The 19,017-nt window shown below is 46.3% G+C and overlaps 1 protein-coding gene across 4 annotated transcripts in view; it reads left to right on the top strand.

The window, feature by feature from the left end:
- Positions 1-19,017, top strand: part of CFAP65 (cilia and flagella associated protein 65) — a 44,415-nt gene that overhangs the window by 18,901 nt on the left and 6,497 nt on the right. For all 4 annotated transcript variants that reach the window (XM_082201500.1, XM_082201498.1, XM_082201499.1 and 1 more), the window contains 13 exons: positions 1,948-2,113; positions 2,211-2,339; positions 3,335-3,551; positions 3,789-3,917; positions 4,696-4,872; positions 5,333-5,399; positions 6,759-6,869; positions 9,035-9,226; positions 10,625-10,783; positions 12,490-12,633; positions 12,825-12,941; positions 13,870-14,007; positions 17,478-17,540. In XM_082201500.1, the coding sequence (XP_082057626.1) occupies positions 1,948-2,113; positions 2,211-2,339; positions 3,335-3,551; positions 3,789-3,917; positions 4,696-4,872; positions 5,333-5,399; positions 6,759-6,869; positions 9,035-9,226; positions 10,625-10,783; positions 12,490-12,633; positions 12,825-12,941; positions 13,870-14,007; positions 17,478-17,540 (1,809 nt within the window). The remainder of the gene's footprint in view (positions 1-1,947; positions 2,114-2,210; positions 2,340-3,334; positions 3,552-3,788; positions 3,918-4,695; positions 4,873-5,332; positions 5,400-6,758; positions 6,870-9,034; positions 9,227-10,624; positions 10,784-12,489; positions 12,634-12,824; positions 12,942-13,869; positions 14,008-17,477; positions 17,541-19,017) is intronic.

The raw sequence follows: 19,017 nt of genomic DNA, 5'->3' as shown, positions 1-19,017 counted from the left end.
AAATCTTGTGTCTTCCAATATTTTGCGATAAGTATTCTTGCTGCTGTAGTTGCATACATAAAGAAAGTTCTATCCTTCTTTAACACTTTCTGGCCAACAATGCCCAAGAGGAAGGCCTCTGGTTTCTTGGGAAAGGTATACTTAAATACCTTTTTTAACTCATTATAGATCATTTCCCAGAAGGCCTTCACTTTTGGACAAGTCCACCAGAGGTGAAAGAATGTCCCTTCAGCCTCCTTACATTTCCAACATTTATTATCAGACAGGTGATATATTTTTGCAAGCTTGACTGGGGTCATGTACCACCTATAAATCATTTTCATAATATTTTCCTTCAAGGCATTACATGCCGTGAATTTCATTCCGGTGGTCCATAACCTTTCCCAGTCCTCAAACATGATGTTATACCCAATATCCTGAGACCATTTTATCATGGCTGATTTGACTGTCTCATCCTGAGTGATTTTCTCTTCAACCTGCCCTCCATCCTCTTGCGGAAAACTCTTTGCCTACCCTGCCCGTATCTCGTTTTTGCTTTTTAATTCCACACACGCACCCTTCGGACTTCGTGGCAATCGGGCGCGCGGGTGCGTTTCCTAAGAGTGAGGACCCCCGCCTCCTCCCCACCTGCTCCCTCGCCAGCCAGCCGCGCGCCCTAGCCGGAGAGCCCCGGCCGTCCCCGTCGCGCAATCGGCTGGATCTCCCTTCAGCAGGCCGTGCTCACAACTCGGCCCAGGGACCCCCCAGCAGCGGATCTCCGGCCCAGCTGAAGAATCCGGCAACAAGCCCCCTCCTCCCCAATCGCTCCGCCGAAATACGCTCCAAAACCCCCCAGATAGGCTGCCGGCCGCCAAGTCTAGTGGCGCCCTGAGCGAGGGTCTCTCCCCAACACCGCCACCTCGAACTGCGTTCTCCCGGCTACCCAAGCGAACCAGCGGCAGGACCCCGGTATGGGCCCCCCCAATATTTTTTATAAGTTGGCGCCCCTGCAAGACCATGTTGGAAGAGGGTGGAAGTCCAATCACAGAGCTGATAGTTTAAGCATACCCAGATGACACCTGGCATTTATGGAAGCCTGGACATATCCCTTCCAGTTGGTAGTGCTATGAAGCCTCTACCTGCTGGCCAGTGCATTTTTTTCTAGAATAAAAGTACTGCTCAGTTGCAAGGAGGGGGGTCAGAGGGTGAACACTCTGCACTTGCTCAGAGGCACACTGCTCTTTTCCAATGCTGGCATCTTCACTTGGCACCAACGAGCAGGCCAACAGGTTTTGGGAATGGCTTTGCAAAGCAGGATGGAGGTTCTTATTCCTAAGAGTGCCCACTGTTTTTGCCGTCACCCAGCCCATGGTTGACCTTTGCTGGCAGAGCAGCATTTCCTGCCACACGCTCGCCCCTTCCATGAGTGACATTGCCCCACTGCTCTTCATGGCTGCTCTTCTGCAGCTTGCTGCTGCGCTCTCTGGTGGGAAAATGGAAGACTGCTTGTGTTTCCTCCCCTCGCCAAGCAACACTGTGAGGTATATCCAGAACAGCAGAGCACCGAGCGGCTCCTCTGGAATGCACTCGCTCCACCCTTTGGCCATGCTCAGCAGCAGTGCCCTAGCCCTTGCTTTGTGCTTGCTCTGGCGTGTGGATTTGCCCCCAGGCCATGCAAGAGGCTGGGAGAAGATGGTTTTGCTTGGGGAGATAGCTGCACCCACCAGAGAAGGTGAGCAGATTTGACAAAAAAAGTTCCCGGAACTGTGTTCTGGTGGGTTCCACCAGGGAAAACTTGCTCACTGCTGCTGGCAGTGATGGATTGAATAGCGATCCTAATGAGACCCTTGGCCTACCCCTCTGATGCTATTCTTTTCCCTCAGTGTATTAAATTTCAGAATTTATTTGCATGGAATACTCATTGTCAGTGTCTCTTAATAAACTTCCTGTGTTGTGCTTGCTCTGCAGGGACAAAAAGAGCAGGTAGCTGTCGGCAACATCCTGGTTGGCAGCACACAGTCATGTGAATTTGCCTTCTTTAACAACGGAGCCTGCTGCTTAAAATACGTCCTTAGTGTGGAGCAGTTGATCACTGGACCATGTGACCCTGAAGAAGTTGCCAGTGACTCCTTAGGTATTTAATGGAAAGACAGATTTCTTGTGCTTTCAGCTGCCTAAAGTCTCTCTCCATCCATACTCACAATTTTGTTTTTTGTCTTTCCTCCTCACAGCAATAGAACTTGACCACTACAAAGGGACAATTCCTGCTCGGGGAAAGATCTTTGTACGCGGGATTATTAGGCCGACCCGCCAATTGCACTACATCTGGACAATCTATTATGCCATTTCCACTCCCAAAGGTGAGAAATGGAAAGTATGAAAGCAGCCTCACACCAAAGATATTATTAATGGGGTGGGCTCAGCAGGGAGAGGTTCCACACCAGATGAAAAGGCTCCATCTGTTTGACTACACACCAAACCTATAGAAAACCTGTGTGGCTGAGGAATGAGTGACGTGGTAATAGAAGGTTTAGCCTAAATTGTGGGATTGTGAGGCAGAAAAAGAGCTCCCCCTTTTATCTTATTTGCTTCTATCTTCCCCTATTCTGCCCTCAAATGAATATCTGGCATTGGAGTTCAGGGTCTCCTTTGTTAAACCTGAGGGCTTTCTCTCACAATCGAAGAAAGTGTGGACCCCAACCATCTTTAGTCATTTGTGGAAAGCTCATATAAATCCACTTCACTGACAGTAATGCCCAAGACTTCCTTGTGCAGTAATAGACTGAAGGGAATAGTCCTTCTGTTGTTCACCCAAAATGCAAACTGGTTTGTAGGCTCCCAAACTGTAACAGGGAGTGGAGAAATTATGGTGCAGGAGCCTCAGGGGTTTGTCACCCCTTCCCCAAAAAGTAGATCCCACAAGCTTGACATCTGCCCTCCCTTGACTTCATTGTCAGTAATGATAGCCAGGAGGTGCTGGTGACACTTGCAAAACAAAGTTCAATTCAGCATTATCTGGGGAAAGAAATCATACCACTAGTCCATCTGATGCTGTAGCTTCTAGGTTTCAGATAGGGGTCTTTCCTATTTGGAGATACTGGGGATTGGCCCTAAGAGCATCTGCTCTCATAACGTATCCTCTAGCACTGAGCTGTGGCCCCCTTTCTAGGAACAGCATTTTGTTATTATCCATGCGGTAGAAAAATGCAGAGAGTCTGCAAGAAGTAGCACAGCCTTGAGGGAGATTTGCCGTCCGCAAATGTGGGGAAAGGGAGACATTTAAAATACCGGTAATAATAAAAGTTTTACTTTTATGATGCCTAGTCTGCAAGTCTGTTTTGTCTCCCCATGCAAGCCGCGAATCCTCTTGGGGAGAAGCAGCCGCTTTGCCAGGTGACAGCAACAGGTGTCTATCCATCCATCTGCATCACGGATGCCTGTGGAACAGGAAGTGCCAGTGGCATCAGTAAGCTGTTTCTCTGGCGGCTTTTCTCCTTGGAAGCTCTGAACCAGTATCTGGAGCTAGATCCAACACCACAGGAGCTCACCTTCGGAGTGCCTACCAGGCATAGGTAAGAATAGTTCATCTTCTGCCAGATCCTGAACCCCTAGCTCTTCTCTTTTATACACAGGGATACAGTACTCCTGATTTCCTCACAGTCTGAAACAGCAGCTTCCTTCCCTTTTCTATTCTGGCAAACAAGTGCTAGGAAATATGGTGTGAGTGTGAGCCAGATTTGGTATTTCCAGCCCCACCATGGAACACCTCCTCATGGATTTTTCTCACATCCGATTTCTTTCATTTGAAGCACACGGCTAATCCCTCCAGTTTACACTCCTGTCATGCTGGATTTCAACTTCGGTGCAGCTCCTGTCAGAAGAGTGCCCTCAGTAGTTGTGCTGATGCTACAAAACAACGGGGGGATACCCGTGAGCTGGTGAGTAATTCACACTTCCTGGCCCTAACGAAGGAGGGAATAGTTAGGACAGCCATGTAGAATTCTGATGGCAGGCATCTAGAACAGCCACCCACCCTAGCAGGAACTTACATAGGACTCACAGTGCAGACATGGCTTCTTTAACATGCAGATACACAAAACCTCTGTTGGAAGGACTGCTAGTGGCCAGGTTGCAGGTCTTTATGTCCCAAAGGGCTCCTTGGCCCGCCCCCTCTATGGCACATTGCAGGGGGTTGGAGTAGATGACCCTTGGAGTCCCTTGGGGTCCCTTCAAACTCTGATTCCATGAACTAAATACATGCACAGTAAAGACAGGGACTGATTGTGTCTGTTAGGAGAAGCAACTTAACAATAAGAGCAGTTCAGCAATGGAACCAATGGCCTAGGGTGCAGATGGGCTCCCTATTGCTAGAGATATTCATAGCATCATAGAACTGCAGAGTTGGAAGGGACCCCCAAGGGACATCTAGTCCAACCCCCTGTAATACCTAGGAGGCTTGACAGACAAGTGCTGAGGATACTCTAGCTCTCAGTTACTTTCCCAAGCAAGAAGTTAGACTAGGGGGCCCATCACCAGCTTTTCCTGGTGCAGCAGTTTATTTATTTATTTAAATTTTATGCATATTGCCCAGCTCAGGGTTGGGGAGCTTTGTCAATGTGACCATAAGGCAGGCTGCTATCTTGGTTTTCATATCTTGATTCTTTTTGGTTTCCATTATTAAGTGATACCTTTTGCTTTGTTCTGCCTGCTTCCCAGGGCCTTTCTGTTTCCTTCTGACCAGAGGATTGAAATGGAATACTGGGCAGAAAGCACAGAGTTTGACCCCAGCGAGCTGCATCAGATGCGGATCCAGGATAACCAGCTTTTTGCCATTTCCCCCAAGGCAGGAAAGCTTCTTCCAGGGCAAGAGCAAGCTATACACTTATCCTACAGGTACCTACATGCTGTGGTTCCTTCCTTCCCCATGTGGAAATTGATCCCAAACCCAAACGCCAAGGTCAACTCCTAATTAGCGTCCACCAGCACAAGGGCCCCTTGAGTATGCCATCTTCTGTCCTTGGGCATTATCAAGGTTGTCTGAAGTGTGACACCCAGGCAGAAAAAGTCACCCTCATTAACATAGCCTTGCACCATGAAAAAGCCAACAGCTGCATGGATTCTATTTCCTCCAAAGCCCAATTTTTCAGTGCCCTGAGTTTGTAGAAAACAAGGCATTTCTAGGTGAACGTATCTGTCCAGACATATCTGTCCTTCTGGCTCTTTATGCAACAGTTCAGCAGGTAAATGTATTGTCGCTAATCAGCTGTTTGAGGCAGGATTCTCCTGCTTAAAAGTCTGGAACGATTTCATCTACGTGTGTTTCTGATATTGGTTTTTTGTTTTCCCCCGCCAGACACGATTTCATTGGCACTGATCGGCTTCCAGTCCTGCTGAAGATATCCCATGGCCGAGAAATTCTGGTACGATACTGGGCTGAGAGGTTCAGAAACTGTCCTCACTGGTGAGGATTTCCAAAACCCTTTCCTAGAGCCAGTCAGGCTCCTTTAATGGTATAGCAATAGGAGACATTGTTTTCCTGAAGCTGCCTTCTCTTGAATGGAGGGACAAAGTATGCCTTTTGGTATTACTATTATTATTAGTGCTTTTTTCTAGAAAAATACTCACCATGAAGTTGTTATAGCAAGTGCCACACTTTTTAACAACAAATGAAGAGTGATGCCAGTAGTGCATACTCTTGAGTACCCCCCCCAAAAAAGCACTGGTTATTGTTAATTAAATTTGTATCCTGTCCTGTCCCCGCAGGCCTCAGGTATTCTGTCCTAGAACTATAGCTCTTCATGCATAGCCATATTTTATTTCTACTATTATACTCCCTGCACAGTAAGGCCACATGGATGGCAGACTTTTCCCTCCAGCAAGCACTTTTCTAGGAAGCATCCTCTCATTTCCAGCTCTCTGAATCCTCCTCCTTCACGCAGAGACCTCACTTTTGGCTCACATCCTGACTAGATAACTTTGTGGAGGGCTGTGGGAGACATCATTCCTCCCAAGCAGAAACATGAGCCACAGTCCTTTTATTACTTCATGCCATCTTCCCTTATGCCACTCGTGTTTCCTGCATTTGGTTGTCCTCAAATTCTGAACTTTGCCTGCCTTCCCTGGTTTTTCCCTCTCTCCCCTTCGACTTGTCAGTTAGAGTCAAAGTCACCTTGTGCTCCAGTGGGCACCTTTCTCATGGCCCACTGAACCTCCACTAGGTGCCCAAGATTTCCTGTGAGAGTATTGTGTTCCCATCACCCTTTATTTTTCTTTTCCCCGCTGCCCCACTTCAGGGACCATTGTCAGCTGAAAATCCAGCCTGTTGAGCAGGCTGTGAAAACACAAGGCTTAACTGTGCCTTTGTGCAAAGCCCTTGGATGGGCTCTCTTGGCTCTGCCCATTTGGCACAGGTCTTGATGGCTGCCCAGAGGGGCAGCTGAGTGCAGGGGTCCCGGCTGGGGGGCACACATCCTAGTCAGCCAGGTGGCCAGAAACTCTTTAACCGCATGTTCCCTAAACCTCTTCAGTGGGAGAGTTAAAGAGGAGAATTCCTGACAATGCTGCCAAGCTATTCCCTGTAGTCATACTGCTTCAACTATCTTCGAAGGGTAAGAGTGAAAGACCCTTCATTCATACTGTTACACTTTCCTCTGCATGGCCCCTCTGAGTGAAGCAAGCGCAAGGTGTCTTCTGCTTTTGTAATCCGTGTGTTTGTGATCTGCATGGTACAAACTAAGTCTATTCCTCCCCCCATCCCTACAATTATTTTGCATCTGCAGCTGAACTTTATTGGTGTGACCCTGCAAATGGAGCACCGATACATTCACTTCACTTCAACCAAGCATATGTTCACGCCTATTGCTATTGGCACCTATGACCCTCCTAAACAGGTGAGGCATCAAAAGTCTTTCCCCCCCACCACCCCACTACCCTCCCAAAAGAATGTTGTAAAGCAATGAGCAGAAAAGAACACTCAAAGGTCCAGATCTGTATGGGCAGGTACCTCCCAAGAGAAGGAACAGTATAGAATTAAAGATAAACGGTGTTTCTGTGCGCTCTGGCCTCCGTCACTGTGTTCCGTTGTGCCAGAAGTGGTTCAGTCATGTTGGCCACATGACCTGGAAAGCTGTCTGCAGACAAATGCTGGCTCCCTCAGCCTGAAAGCAAGATGAGCGCTGCACCCCATTGACTGGACTTAACCATCCAGAGGTCCTTTACCTTTACCTAGTATAGAATTATCAGCATGGAAAACATTATGGAAAAACACAATAAATTTCTCAGCCTGTTACACAATTAGGGAAAACACCCATAAAATGATCTTCAGATGGCATTTAACGCCCAGCAAACTGGTTAAAATGTATAAAAGAGGCTCCAACTTATGTTGGAAATGTTTAGACAAGGAGGGATCGTTAATCCACACGTGGTGGTAATGCGAATTTGCAAAACAAAATTCTGGGGAATGATTTACTAAGAACTGAAGAAGATGCTTAAACGTTCCTTTCCCAAGAAGCCAGAAGCATTCTTGCTAGCTAAAATAGGACAAGAAATTCCAGATCAAGTAAAAAACCTCTTCCTTTACACAACAGCAGCAGCAAGGTTACTATATGCTAAAATGTGGAAGAAGAGGAAAATCCTGAACAAAGACCAGTGGTTGCTTAAACTAATAGAATATGTAGAATTCGCCATGATGATGGCCAAATAAGAAATACAAAGAGAAAAACAGTACGAAGCGAGTGGAAACAACTAGGAGTATTTAAAAAGAAGCAGTATAATTATAAATTTACAAGTAGGGTTAAATATATGAACACCAGAAAACACAACAAAGAGTGAAAGGAGGGGGAAGGATTGGAAAGCTTTAGCAGTTGCAGCAAACCAAAGAGACTGGGTTAGGATGTCAAGGAAAGATAGGTTGGGAAGTCCAGATGAGAAGAGTTAGGAGATGATGTATGTAACTGGAATAATTATAACTGACTGTAAATGAAAAATGTGCAAACAAATTAAAAAGTAAAAGAAAAAAAAGAAGTAACAGGGTGATAGGTGGCAGAAGAAATGTCATGCTTTGGGCGAGAGTGATGTTACAAACTATAGAGTGAGCATGGGTTTTCTAGTGCTTTTTTAATGCCAATGCAGGCATAAGGACATTTGCAGGGGAGGACTGGTCACCAGTTGTCCTTTTCAGCAGCTCTCCATGCCATTTTAATTCATTCAGAAGGTTCATCCAGAGTTCCGCTTGTCCCACTGCTTTCTCCTGTTAAACCTGCTATTTAGCACTGAATCAGAGCAAACGTCAATCGGGTTTTCTGTGTATTGATGTTTGCTCCAATTCAGCGCTAAGGAAGGGGGTTTCCCACAGACAGTGGCGGGGCAAACAGAAAACTGCTCAGACCCTCCGGGTCTGACAGGCACAAGACAAGCTGAAAACCACTATGGCCCATGCTTTCTGGAAGTGGAAGTGTGGATGAGCCCAGTGACTGGAATGTCTGACAGGGGGTGGAGAACTGCTGGAGGAGCATTTGCATGGGAGAATCACTTAACACAAGGGTTCAGGACCCCACTTTCCCCCTGTTGATACTTCTCTATAAATCCCCCTCTGTGCCTGCATTTAATTTTCCTTTGTGCCCAGCAGTTAGACTGCACTCAACAGTCCACATAAGGAAAAAGTGGTGCTACATGTTCATTTATCACACATTGATTGATCCAGTCTCTTGCATACATATTGTGGGAGAACCTTCTTCATCCTGATTTCATCTAGTCCATTTCATTTGCTACTTAGCAGAGAATGATGTAAATAAAATACCTCAAAGAGAATCCTTCTCTCCTATTGTTTCCTGAACTGTTCCAAGCATTCTGAGAAAATACTGCTGGCTGGTTAGCTGTCACAGATTGATATAGAACTTTGGAATTCTGCTAAGGAATAACATTTAAGATTGTAGCTGCCAGGCTTAGGTTTCCTCTAATAGGGACTACATAGTAGAAGACCCAGAAGAAGCCACACCAGACCATGTGAGCATCTTGAAACCCAGTGCTGACCAGTCTTTCCCCTCTCTTCTTGCAGATCTATGAACTGTACAATGGAGGTGCCACAACTGCAATGTATGAAATCCAAGTGGATGCTCTGATGAAAGTACAGGAAGAGAATTACCAGCATGCGGTGTTTGTCTGCCTGAATCCAAGAGGAGAGATTGGTCCAGGCTTGACAGCACACACGGAATGGATCTTTTCACCATTGGAAGCCAAAATGTATTCGGTGAGGCTGGCACCTTTAAGAACAAGCACTTTCCTTTGGGAATTTGTGTCTCATAGCTTTCCTACCTAGCTGATTAGAACTTTCTACTTTGACTGCCCTTATTCACAAGAGTTCTAATACATTCCCATATTGTTCATTGCGGCATAACTCCTGCTGGGGCAGCTGCCTCTTGGTCCTTCCAACTTTCAGCCCCCATTGCTGCCCCAAAGCTGCATTACAGTGTGAATTCCTAAGAATGCAAACTTGATATGTGACCAACACCTTTTTATCTGAGAGCTTTTTATGCACAGTCAGCCAAAACAAGCTCAAGGTGCATTTTAGCCTTTGCAGGATATGCTTCCCAACACACTTTTAATCAGGGCTGCCAGAAGGGCCATGGCCATGGCCATGGCCCTGGGTGTGGGTGGAGGGGGCATGAAGCAGGTGCTCACACACCAGCGCCCCCTCCTGGTGTCGGAGGAACCAACACTCGCCGGGCCATTTGTATCCACCTCCTTGACTTTCATTCCTTACCTTGGGCGAACATGGGAATTGTGGCAATTTCTGCTCCTGTTTCTGTTTCTGATATCCTTAATTGCCACTGGAGAATTATACAACAAACCCTTTTTAAAATGTACAAATTGGGGAGTATGGGAAGGAAGAGCTGGGCTATACACCACTGGTTATGCCTCAGGCAAAATCTAGTGAGTGGACGTAAAATCCACACAACCACGTTCTATACAATTACAGCAGTAACAAGCATACTATCTGTGAAAATTATTCTCATATTTTCATTAGTTACAAAAGACTTTATCGTGACAGCTGGAAAAACATAGCTGCAAAGAAACACAGCCTTGCAGAAAGATACATGGAGATTAACAAATGAGAAACAACTGGGCAGTCATTGCCCAAGGCCACAATGGTGCAGGAAAGCCCTAAAAGTGGGGAGAAACTCTTGGTTTGTGTGCACAGTGGCTTATCAAAAACACTAAAATTGATTAAAATGGCTCTGAACCATGCACAACCAGGGCTTAATTTGCAGAATTCAATCCAGAATCTGTTTCAGCAGTCATCTTTGGCATGTGTAAAATAATAGAAAAGAGTATCATTGAGCATGTAAAAAGCACACTTGTCTTCCTAGGACAGAGATTGTGAGCCTTATGAGCTCTGTTTTTAGATTTGAACTACCGACTGAAATCTGATTGGAACATTTCCCAGCAAAAGGTAACAGGCCTATTTTGCTTCTGTCTCTCCTTGCTTTGCTTAACCTCCTTGGGCTCTGACATGAACATCCTTTCCCTGCTTTAACTCGCAAGATAGCTGCTGTACTCCAACAAAGCTGTTTTTGACTCTTATTGAACACCAGAGTAAAACCAGAGCCCTTCCAGTCACAGCTTTGTGTTTCGTTTTTCTGCCTAGGTAGAGGTACCTATCCATATCCTTGAAGGGGACTCTGCTCTGATTACCTTCCAAGGCATAGGCTTCGATCCACACGTTATGGGTGAATCAGCACAATTCGACAAAGTGGTTTGTGCTGCGACGGCACCAGGTTCTGCCAAATTACCAGTGCCTGGCCTGGTAAGTATCAAAGGATGGTGTGCTTCTAGCATGGAAGAACGTTGGAGGGCGTAGAACAGATATTTCAAATTGTATGAGACCTTGGCACCACAAGAGCTATATTTCTCTGTGTAGTCCTGTTTCCTCTTGAATAATGTGTTGTGTGATCCTCCTCTCACCCAAACAGCAATGGCTATCTTTGTGCAATTGGTTAATTTAAACCAGGCCTATGCAACTTGTGGTCCACGAACCACAAAATCAGTGTTGTTTTTTCTTCAAGAACCAGGCATGCAATAGTAGTCTCCTATCATACTGCAGATGTTTCTGGGTTTGCATGTTTTGAAGAACTTCTTTATGTTGTGATATGAACCAGCAGTTTTTTACTGGATAAACCATCTGTTCAATTTGCCCTGTGCTGTTGTCTTGCCAACATGCATTCAGATTACAAGAGCCTCAGTAATGCTATTTTATTTCCACTTCTGTGGCCTATTTTGTTTGCGATTTCTTATTAATTTTCTGGTTCTGTTTGATTTGCTTTGTTTTAAAATGTTAGCCTCCTTGATCAACTATGATATGCCCACAAGTAAGGATGAGTAGCGATAGGCTTTGCAAAACCCTGATTGTTGACCACTGCTAGAAAGTAACTTGCAAATGAATCATTGCTATTTGAGAATTGAATGCTGCTTGTTCAGTCATCTTTGGGATGACACATGATGCTCCTTTGGTAGAATTCTATGGCCAGCTTCAGATTTTGCAAGTGTGGTGTGATTACTGCAAAAACCAAACCAAACAATTCAGTATTATTGAAAGATTCACGCCACTGCTGCAACATTTGTAAATGGAAGCCACAGGGGTTGATTGGGATTGCATGATAGAGTTCAAATGCCAGAGCCAGCAGCTGCAGCAGGGTGCAGCGCTGATGCAGCGATATAGCATGCTGCCCAACCAATCTCCACAATTGCTGCTTATAAATTTTATAACTCTGGTGCAGAGGCCTTACCATGTAGAGCCTTTTACCAACGTTGAAACAGGCGAAGTCAGTCTAATGTGGCTATATAGTATGATCCATTATATATTCAACAGTAGGGAGGTTCTGCATGTGACACCTGAAACATTATTTGAAGGCTCACATGCTCTTTCTCCAGTGAGGCTTAAGCTTTCTCTGAAAATATATTCATCATGGATGCAGGGGTAGTGATGGATGAGTAGAGCCATCTCTTTTTGGCCAAAGCAGGAAGTGGGGCAGAGGTGGCATGTGTTGCTACAACCATGCTTTTCTCCTTCCCCTTTGGGTAGAGAGCGGGGAGAACTGGATGAGCACAGAAGTTTGTCCCCTTGAAGTACTGGGGTTTTGACCTATATTTGTGTGTTAACTAAGAATTCTAAATCTTACTGAGATGTTGGTGGGAGGTTTTTGAGATCCTGGTTAACCCTTTGCTTCAGCTACACTAGGAGTCTTTTCACAATCCTCCCATACGGATGCCTCCTACTACGAAAGCATTGTTGTAATTGGATCACATCTGTAGCTGAGAGTTTTGTGAAACAGGCTGCTACCATTAATCTGTATTTTTTTAGACATGTTTCATGCATATAGTGCTGCTTAAATGTCTGTCACTGGTAGCACTGTGCTAGCTTCCTTTCATGGGGAGGGGTGGGTGGGGAAGGGGGAGACAAGAGATCCCATCTTGTTAGAATAGGGGATCACCCTCTGTTTATTCTCTTTGCAGACGGTGTACTTATCTCATCCCCGGATTTGTTTTGGCAACATCCCAGTCTACAGTAAATGCAGCCGACTCTTTTTTCTCAACAATGCCTCCGAGAATGAGGCCATTGTTTTTTCTTGGCACACTGGGACTTCCAATTCCATGGTGGTGAGCTTCATCTGTCTGATTGCTCTTGGTCCCCTTTGGCAGTGTTGTGGCCTCTCCCACTGTGATGCTGGAGTACTGAAAGCCACATACCTTCCTTTCCTAATGGTTAGAAGCCATAGGCCTGAAAACATTCTGGTGGGGATCCATTATGCACTGCTAATGCTTCTGACAACCACTTTCTTTGTTTCAAGGTAATGGACATTATTCCAGAGACTGGAGTTGTGCAGGCTGGGGAGAGCGTCTCATTGGTTCTCACGCTCTATGCTGGTGAAATTCCATGCTTCTACAACATAGATTTGATATGTGAGGTGAGGATTAGTGTGTACTTTAGATCATCACTTCTTTGAACACCAAAACCCAAGGATGTTGCTAGATTACTGAAATATAAGGTAAAGGGACCCCTGACCATTAGGTACAGTCGTGACCGACTCTGGGGTTGCAGCGCTCATCTCGCTTTATTGGCTGAGGGAGCCGGCGTACAGCTTCCGGGTCATGTGGCCAGCATGACTAAGTCGCTTCTGGCGAACCAGAGCAGCGCACAGAAACGCCGTTTACCTTTCCGCCGGAGCGGTACCTATTTATCTACTTGCACTTTGACGTGCTTTCGAACTGCTAGGTTGGCCGGAGCAGGAAATGAGCAACGGGAGCTCATCCCGTCACCGAGATTCGAACCACCGACCTTCTGATCAGCAAGTCCTAGGCTCTGTGGTTTAACCCACAGCGCCACCCGCGTATACTGAAATATATTCAACTCCAATTACATTACCTACTCCTATAGTACCACTGTTGCATATCACCAAGAAACTTATGGTATGAGGTGACAAATACACACAACAAATAAGGATACCATTGAACAGGCATGGCTCAATTTCCCCCCTCATAATTTCTCAGAGTGCTGCAGTTGAGGTTCGTCTTTGGTCCAAACACTTGTAGTTGCTGCTCTGCAACCACCTTGTTCCCTCTTTGATTGTGTGTTAATTCTAAATCTTACTGAGATGTTGGTGGGAGGTTTTTGAGATCCCGGTTAACCCTTTGCTTTGATTGGTTGGACAAGTTATTGTTTCCACACATTTGGTGTATAAGGTCAGAAAATAAAGTCAGAGTTTTGTTGGAAATTCATACTTACAAGACATATGTCTATAGGCAGAGCAAGTTTTTCATCATCTCAGCGTACTTGAAGTAGCAGGAGTGCAAACTTGCAGAATGCTGAGTTAATCATAGGTTTGTTCCCTGTAGATTTTTACCCAGCACCCACTCGATCAGTATGAGAAAGAGCTGCAAGAATGGGAAGCTGAGAAGGCACGCCAGGCTGTGGAGTTCACCATCACAGAGAAAGACCTGGATACGCAGAAGAACCTAAAACAGTTTCCAGTGGTAAGCTGGCCTTCCAGAGAGGGAGATTTTAGCACTGAAAAAAGAACAGTACAGCTGCTTTGGATGGGTTTTCTGTTCAAAGTGACACCTGCATCTCATGATTCTATTGGTGTTTTGCAAGCACATGTAGGGCAAAAAGTGACTTAAGTGAAGATATGCATCTTTGTAGTGGTCGACTGATCAGGCACAAATGAGACTTGAGTCCCACAATTGAGAAAGCTATTTGAGTATTCAGACTTTACAAATATGTACTTTCAGCCATCTTCTGGTTGCTTTCCCACATATAGTTTCCAAATGTAAATCGGGGGGAGACAAAAGTGATATTAAGAACCTATTAGCAACTGAGCTGCTTTCTGTGGGACAAGCCCAAGACATTGCAGCACTTGAAGTGGAAAATCCAAGTGGCATCCTCCTCAAATTAATTAACCCAGGACACAAGCCTCTAGGAAGTTCTCCCGCACAAACCTAATTAACGACTGTTCATTTCAGTGAAACTTGCACAGGAGAAATTCCAGGCGAATTTCCCCCTGCATTAGATCTGCCTGCTTCACACTCATAAAAACTCATCTTCTTTGCATTCATGTCAGATACAATGCTCTGCAAATTTCCTCTTCTGATGACAACACTTGTCAGGATTCCTGCATTGGCACCTGTCCTCATCTATCTACATATGCTAATTTGCATGTTGAAAATAAAGCCAGGATGTTTAGGGCCCCTCCAGACCACCTGTTTGTTGAGCATTCATCCTTATTTGCTTGCAGGGTGTTTACCGTATTTTTCGCCCCATAGGACGCACTTTTTCCCCTCCAAAAATGAAGGGGAAATGTGTGTGCGTCCTATGGGGCGAATGCAGGCTTTTGCTGAAGCCTGGAGAGCGAGGCTTCAGGAAGCTATCTGCAAGCTGTGGGAGCCTGTGCCGGCTCCCGCGGCTTGCGGAGAGTTGCCTGCATGCCGAAGGCTGGGCGCGCTGAGTTCAGCGCGCCCAGACTTCGCGCAGCTCTCTGCAAGGCACGGGAGCCCGGCGTTGGGCTCCCACGCCTAGCGGAGAGTTGCCTGCATTCCAAACCCCGTTGTTCAGCGCTCAGGCAGGCAGGGAGAAACGGGGTGGGCGCGCGCGCGCAGTTCAAACCGTCCCCCCCCGCCCGGCGCCCGCTGTCCTTCCTGCCTCCATGTTGTTGCCTGAGGGGAAGACGCCGACGCTGCCACAAGGAGGACGGGAGAAGTAGGAGGCTGAGGTGGCTGCTGTCCCGCGCGCGGCGGGACAGAGGGGAAGGCAGCGGGGGCAGGCGAAGCCAGTGGGGCGCTGAGGGGAGGGAAGGCAGAGAAGGGGAAGGAGGCGGCGCCTGGGACTGGCGCTGACAGGCAAGGAGGGAAGGCGAGCGGGAAGGCGGCTGGTTCTGTTGTTGCTGCTGTGGCGCAGCGCGGAGACCGGCCTCCTCCGCAGGGGCTGCCTCCCCTTCTCCCCCCCTCGGTTTCTTCTTCTTCTCCCCCCCCTTTTTCCTCCTCCCCCCCCTCGGACTCCCCCCCTTTTTCCTCCTCCCCCCCCCCTCGGACTCCCCCCCCCTAGAGCTGCATGGGGGAAGGAGGCGAAGGAGGGATGAGATTATCCCCGAGGGGAGGGAGGGAGGACAGGGCGGGAGGGGGCTTGATTAGGGGAGGGGGCTCTTTCGGGGTGGGGAGCACCTCTTGCTCCTCCTCCTCCTGGAAAGGGGCATTTTTTTATCTTGCGGGAGGGGTGAGTTAGGTAAGTTTAGGGATCTAAATATAGGGGTTGTGGAGGAAGGAAGGTGCTGCCTCCAGATGAGGAGGGGGGTCTGAACCCTCTTTTTTTGGGCAAGGGGGTTTGGGGGGGGAAATGAGAGATCAGAGGCACGGTTTGGGGGGGTTACATGTAGGGTGTTTTGAATTGGGTTTTGAGGGGAGGGGTAATACAAAGCCTTGGCTTTGGGGTGAGTACGAGTGGGGTGGGTTTTTTAGGGATCAGCTCAGGGCAGCCATTTAGGAGGCACAGGACAAATTGGGGGTTCTTGAGGGGGTGCGAAGGTGAGCTGCCGCCAAGACCCCTATCTGTAGTGTCTCTACTGCTGAAGCAGAGCGCCCTGCGCTTCGGGCAGATATCCTTTTCTCCTCTAAAAACTACAGTAGGTGCGTTTTTAAAAGCTCGGGCTTCCCCCGCGGCTGGGGGGGGATAATTTTTTTTCCTTTATTTCCCCCCCAAAAAACTAGGTGCGTCCTATGGGACGGTGTGTCCTATAGGGCGAAAAATACGGTATATGTGCTCCTGTTAGGGGTTTGTTAAGTGGATGTGTTGCTTTCATCCACTTTAATGGCACAAACCTAACCTTCTGCTATGCTATGCACTTGATTCCCTCCCACAAAATACTGACATTCTGGAAGAGCCTTTTAGATGGAGCACATTAAGGGAACAGAAAAAGTGGGGGGGGGACCAGTTTCATAACTGTTCTGCAGTTTTATGCAAACCGTGTCACGAGTTGGCAGATTTTCACAGAAGTTTACTAAATTTCTGCCATTCAGCACACAAATTCAAGGCCATTTCACAAGTTACGTGAAGGCAAACTTGGATTTTTGGTTAGGATACACTCAGCAGGCAGCTGCAGCCAATTACAGCTCCCTGACTAGTGTACTTGTCAGGGAAAAGGCATGTTATGAAGCACAGCTATATGCCTTTTCAAAAATGCAGAGGAATCTCAGGAGGCTGTTGTTGTGAGCAGAAGAGGAGCAAGGGAGAAAAGAGTTTTGAACCTTTTCTCTGTAGGCAATTTCCTCGAAATCTCTTACACACATTGTTGTGATTGCTATGTTTTTAACTATGTATTTTCATTCTGTTTGCAAATTGCAGGCTATTATTGCATTAGGGAGGGAAGGAAGGAAGGAAGGAAGGAAGGAAGGAAGGAAGGAAGAATTTCCCCCTATGTTGTTCCAGATTATCCATCTAGAACCTCACATGGGGCAAAGCAGTTTGAGGGGGAAAATGGCTGGTACAGAAAGGGTTAAGCCCCTGCTCCATTGACTGTTGCTCCCCTCTGCTCAAAACTGCACCTTCCTTTGGCTCTTTTACAGTAACAAACAAAATTGCCAGGGCTTTGTTATAAACTGGAGAGCCAGTGTGGTGTAATGGTTAAGAGCGGTAGTCTTGTAATCTGGGGAACCGGGTTCGCTTCCCCGCTCCTCCACATGCAGCTGCTGGGTGACCTTGGGCCAGTCACACTTCTTTGAAGTCTCTCAGCCCCACTCACCTCACAGAGTGTTTGTTGTGGGGGAGGAAGGGAAAGGAGAATGTTAGCCGCTTTGAGACTCCTTAAAGGGAGTGAAAGGCGGGATATCAAATCCAAGCTCCTCCTCCTCCAAACATTTGCATATACTTTACTTTGCACCATTGAGTACCTTACTTTATGTCATTGTGTAACAGCATCATGGTTGTTTACTATGATTTTCTTCCCTTTGTTTAGGGGGCTTCAAACTTGGCGCCAGCAAAGCTTTCTGCCACACATCCAGTGATCCGGAAATACAAGGTAATAAGTTGACTGTTACCTTCTCTGAAGTGGAATATGTTGAGATTTCTGAGGGTGACTGATAGGGCAGTGAACCAACGGGACTCTTATTTCAGAGCTAGGATGCTTGATTAAGAATTTGGCATTTTGGTGACAGAATGGAAGTGCCCACACACACAGAATTGTGTGTTGCTATCAAAGCATTTGTTGGGTCTGTTTTGACTGTACAGCTTTTCTGTATTATTTGAAAATGCTTTGCTGCAGGGTGGGTAGCAATCCAGTATGATGATCAGGAAAAATTCATTTTGGGGGCATATGGATTATCTAAAAACAAGAGCTAGTCCCCACCACTTTGATGTATGTGTCAGATTTCTGTCTGCCTTTCCACTACACTGCATAGTCCATTTTAAATACTGATTTTGTAGTTGTGTCCCATTACTCCCTGCTCCCCAGTGGTTTAGGTGAGCTGCCTGCCTTTTAAAAATGTTTACTGAACTACTACTTAAATGTTGATGTGATCCAAAATCTCTTCACATTTTTTTAAAAAATGTATTGTTTGTGTGTGGGGAGGTGGTGGTTTAATTTGCAAAACTGCTCTGGGAAGGTATGGGATCAAAAGTTACCACTACCAGCCAATCAGTGCTATGCAAAAACAGCTTCAGCTTCCAGCCTACAGAATCAGTTTTCCTTAAGAAAGGAATAGTCATATAGTCTAACCACAATGTGGCAAGCAGGCTTCCTGGACACAGCAACTACCGAGAAGGGTCATCTGGTGTTTTGGAGTGTGTTGTCATCAATATGCTGAGGACACATACTTCTGTTTCTCTGCATGGTAAACCAGTGCCTGACTTTGGTAATGGGCTGGATAAGGGTGTTGGGGTGGTTCTTCTGTCCAGAGAAGTTGCCTGTCCCATGCTGTGGAACACTGTTTCAGCAGTGATTTTGCAAGCATCCTTGCTTTTGACTTTCAGAGGCCTCTTGAAGACTACTTGGGCCAACAGACCTTTGGAGCCGTTTAATTTTGATTAGCCTTACTGATTATCTGTATTCTTGAATTTTTATTTTCATATTTAAATGATGTTTTATGTTTGAGCAGAATATACTACCTTGATATTTTGTGATATAGCAGCACAGGAAAAAAATCAGAATGTGTGTGTGTGTGTGTGTGTGTGTGTGTGTGTGTGTGTGTTAAGTGGTGCTTGGACGGGAATTACAATTTTGCTGAAGGAGCAGGTTCTTAGCTTGAGGGTACTTCTAAGTCCAGTACTGAGCCCTTAAGAGTGGTGCGGTGAAGGTTCTGAGTAATTACTGTATTTTTTTATATATAGTCCATTTTTTTCTCCACACATTTGTGTTTGAGAGAGAGGCCTATACACAGCCTAATTCATGGGAGAACCAAGATGAAGGCTAAAAATTGGAACTGTGTATATAAAACAGAGAGAAACCCCAACCTCTCTTTTAAGCAGATTTGTTCTGGTGGTGGTGGTTGTTATTTAAT

The sequence above is a fragment of the Podarcis vaucheri genome, assembly GCF_965113315.1.
Source record: "Podarcis vaucheri genome assembly, chromosome: 1".
NCBI lineage: Eukaryota > Metazoa > Chordata > Lepidosauria > Squamata > Lacertidae > Podarcis > Podarcis vaucheri.
This window is presented reverse-complemented; position numbering and strand designations above follow the sequence as displayed.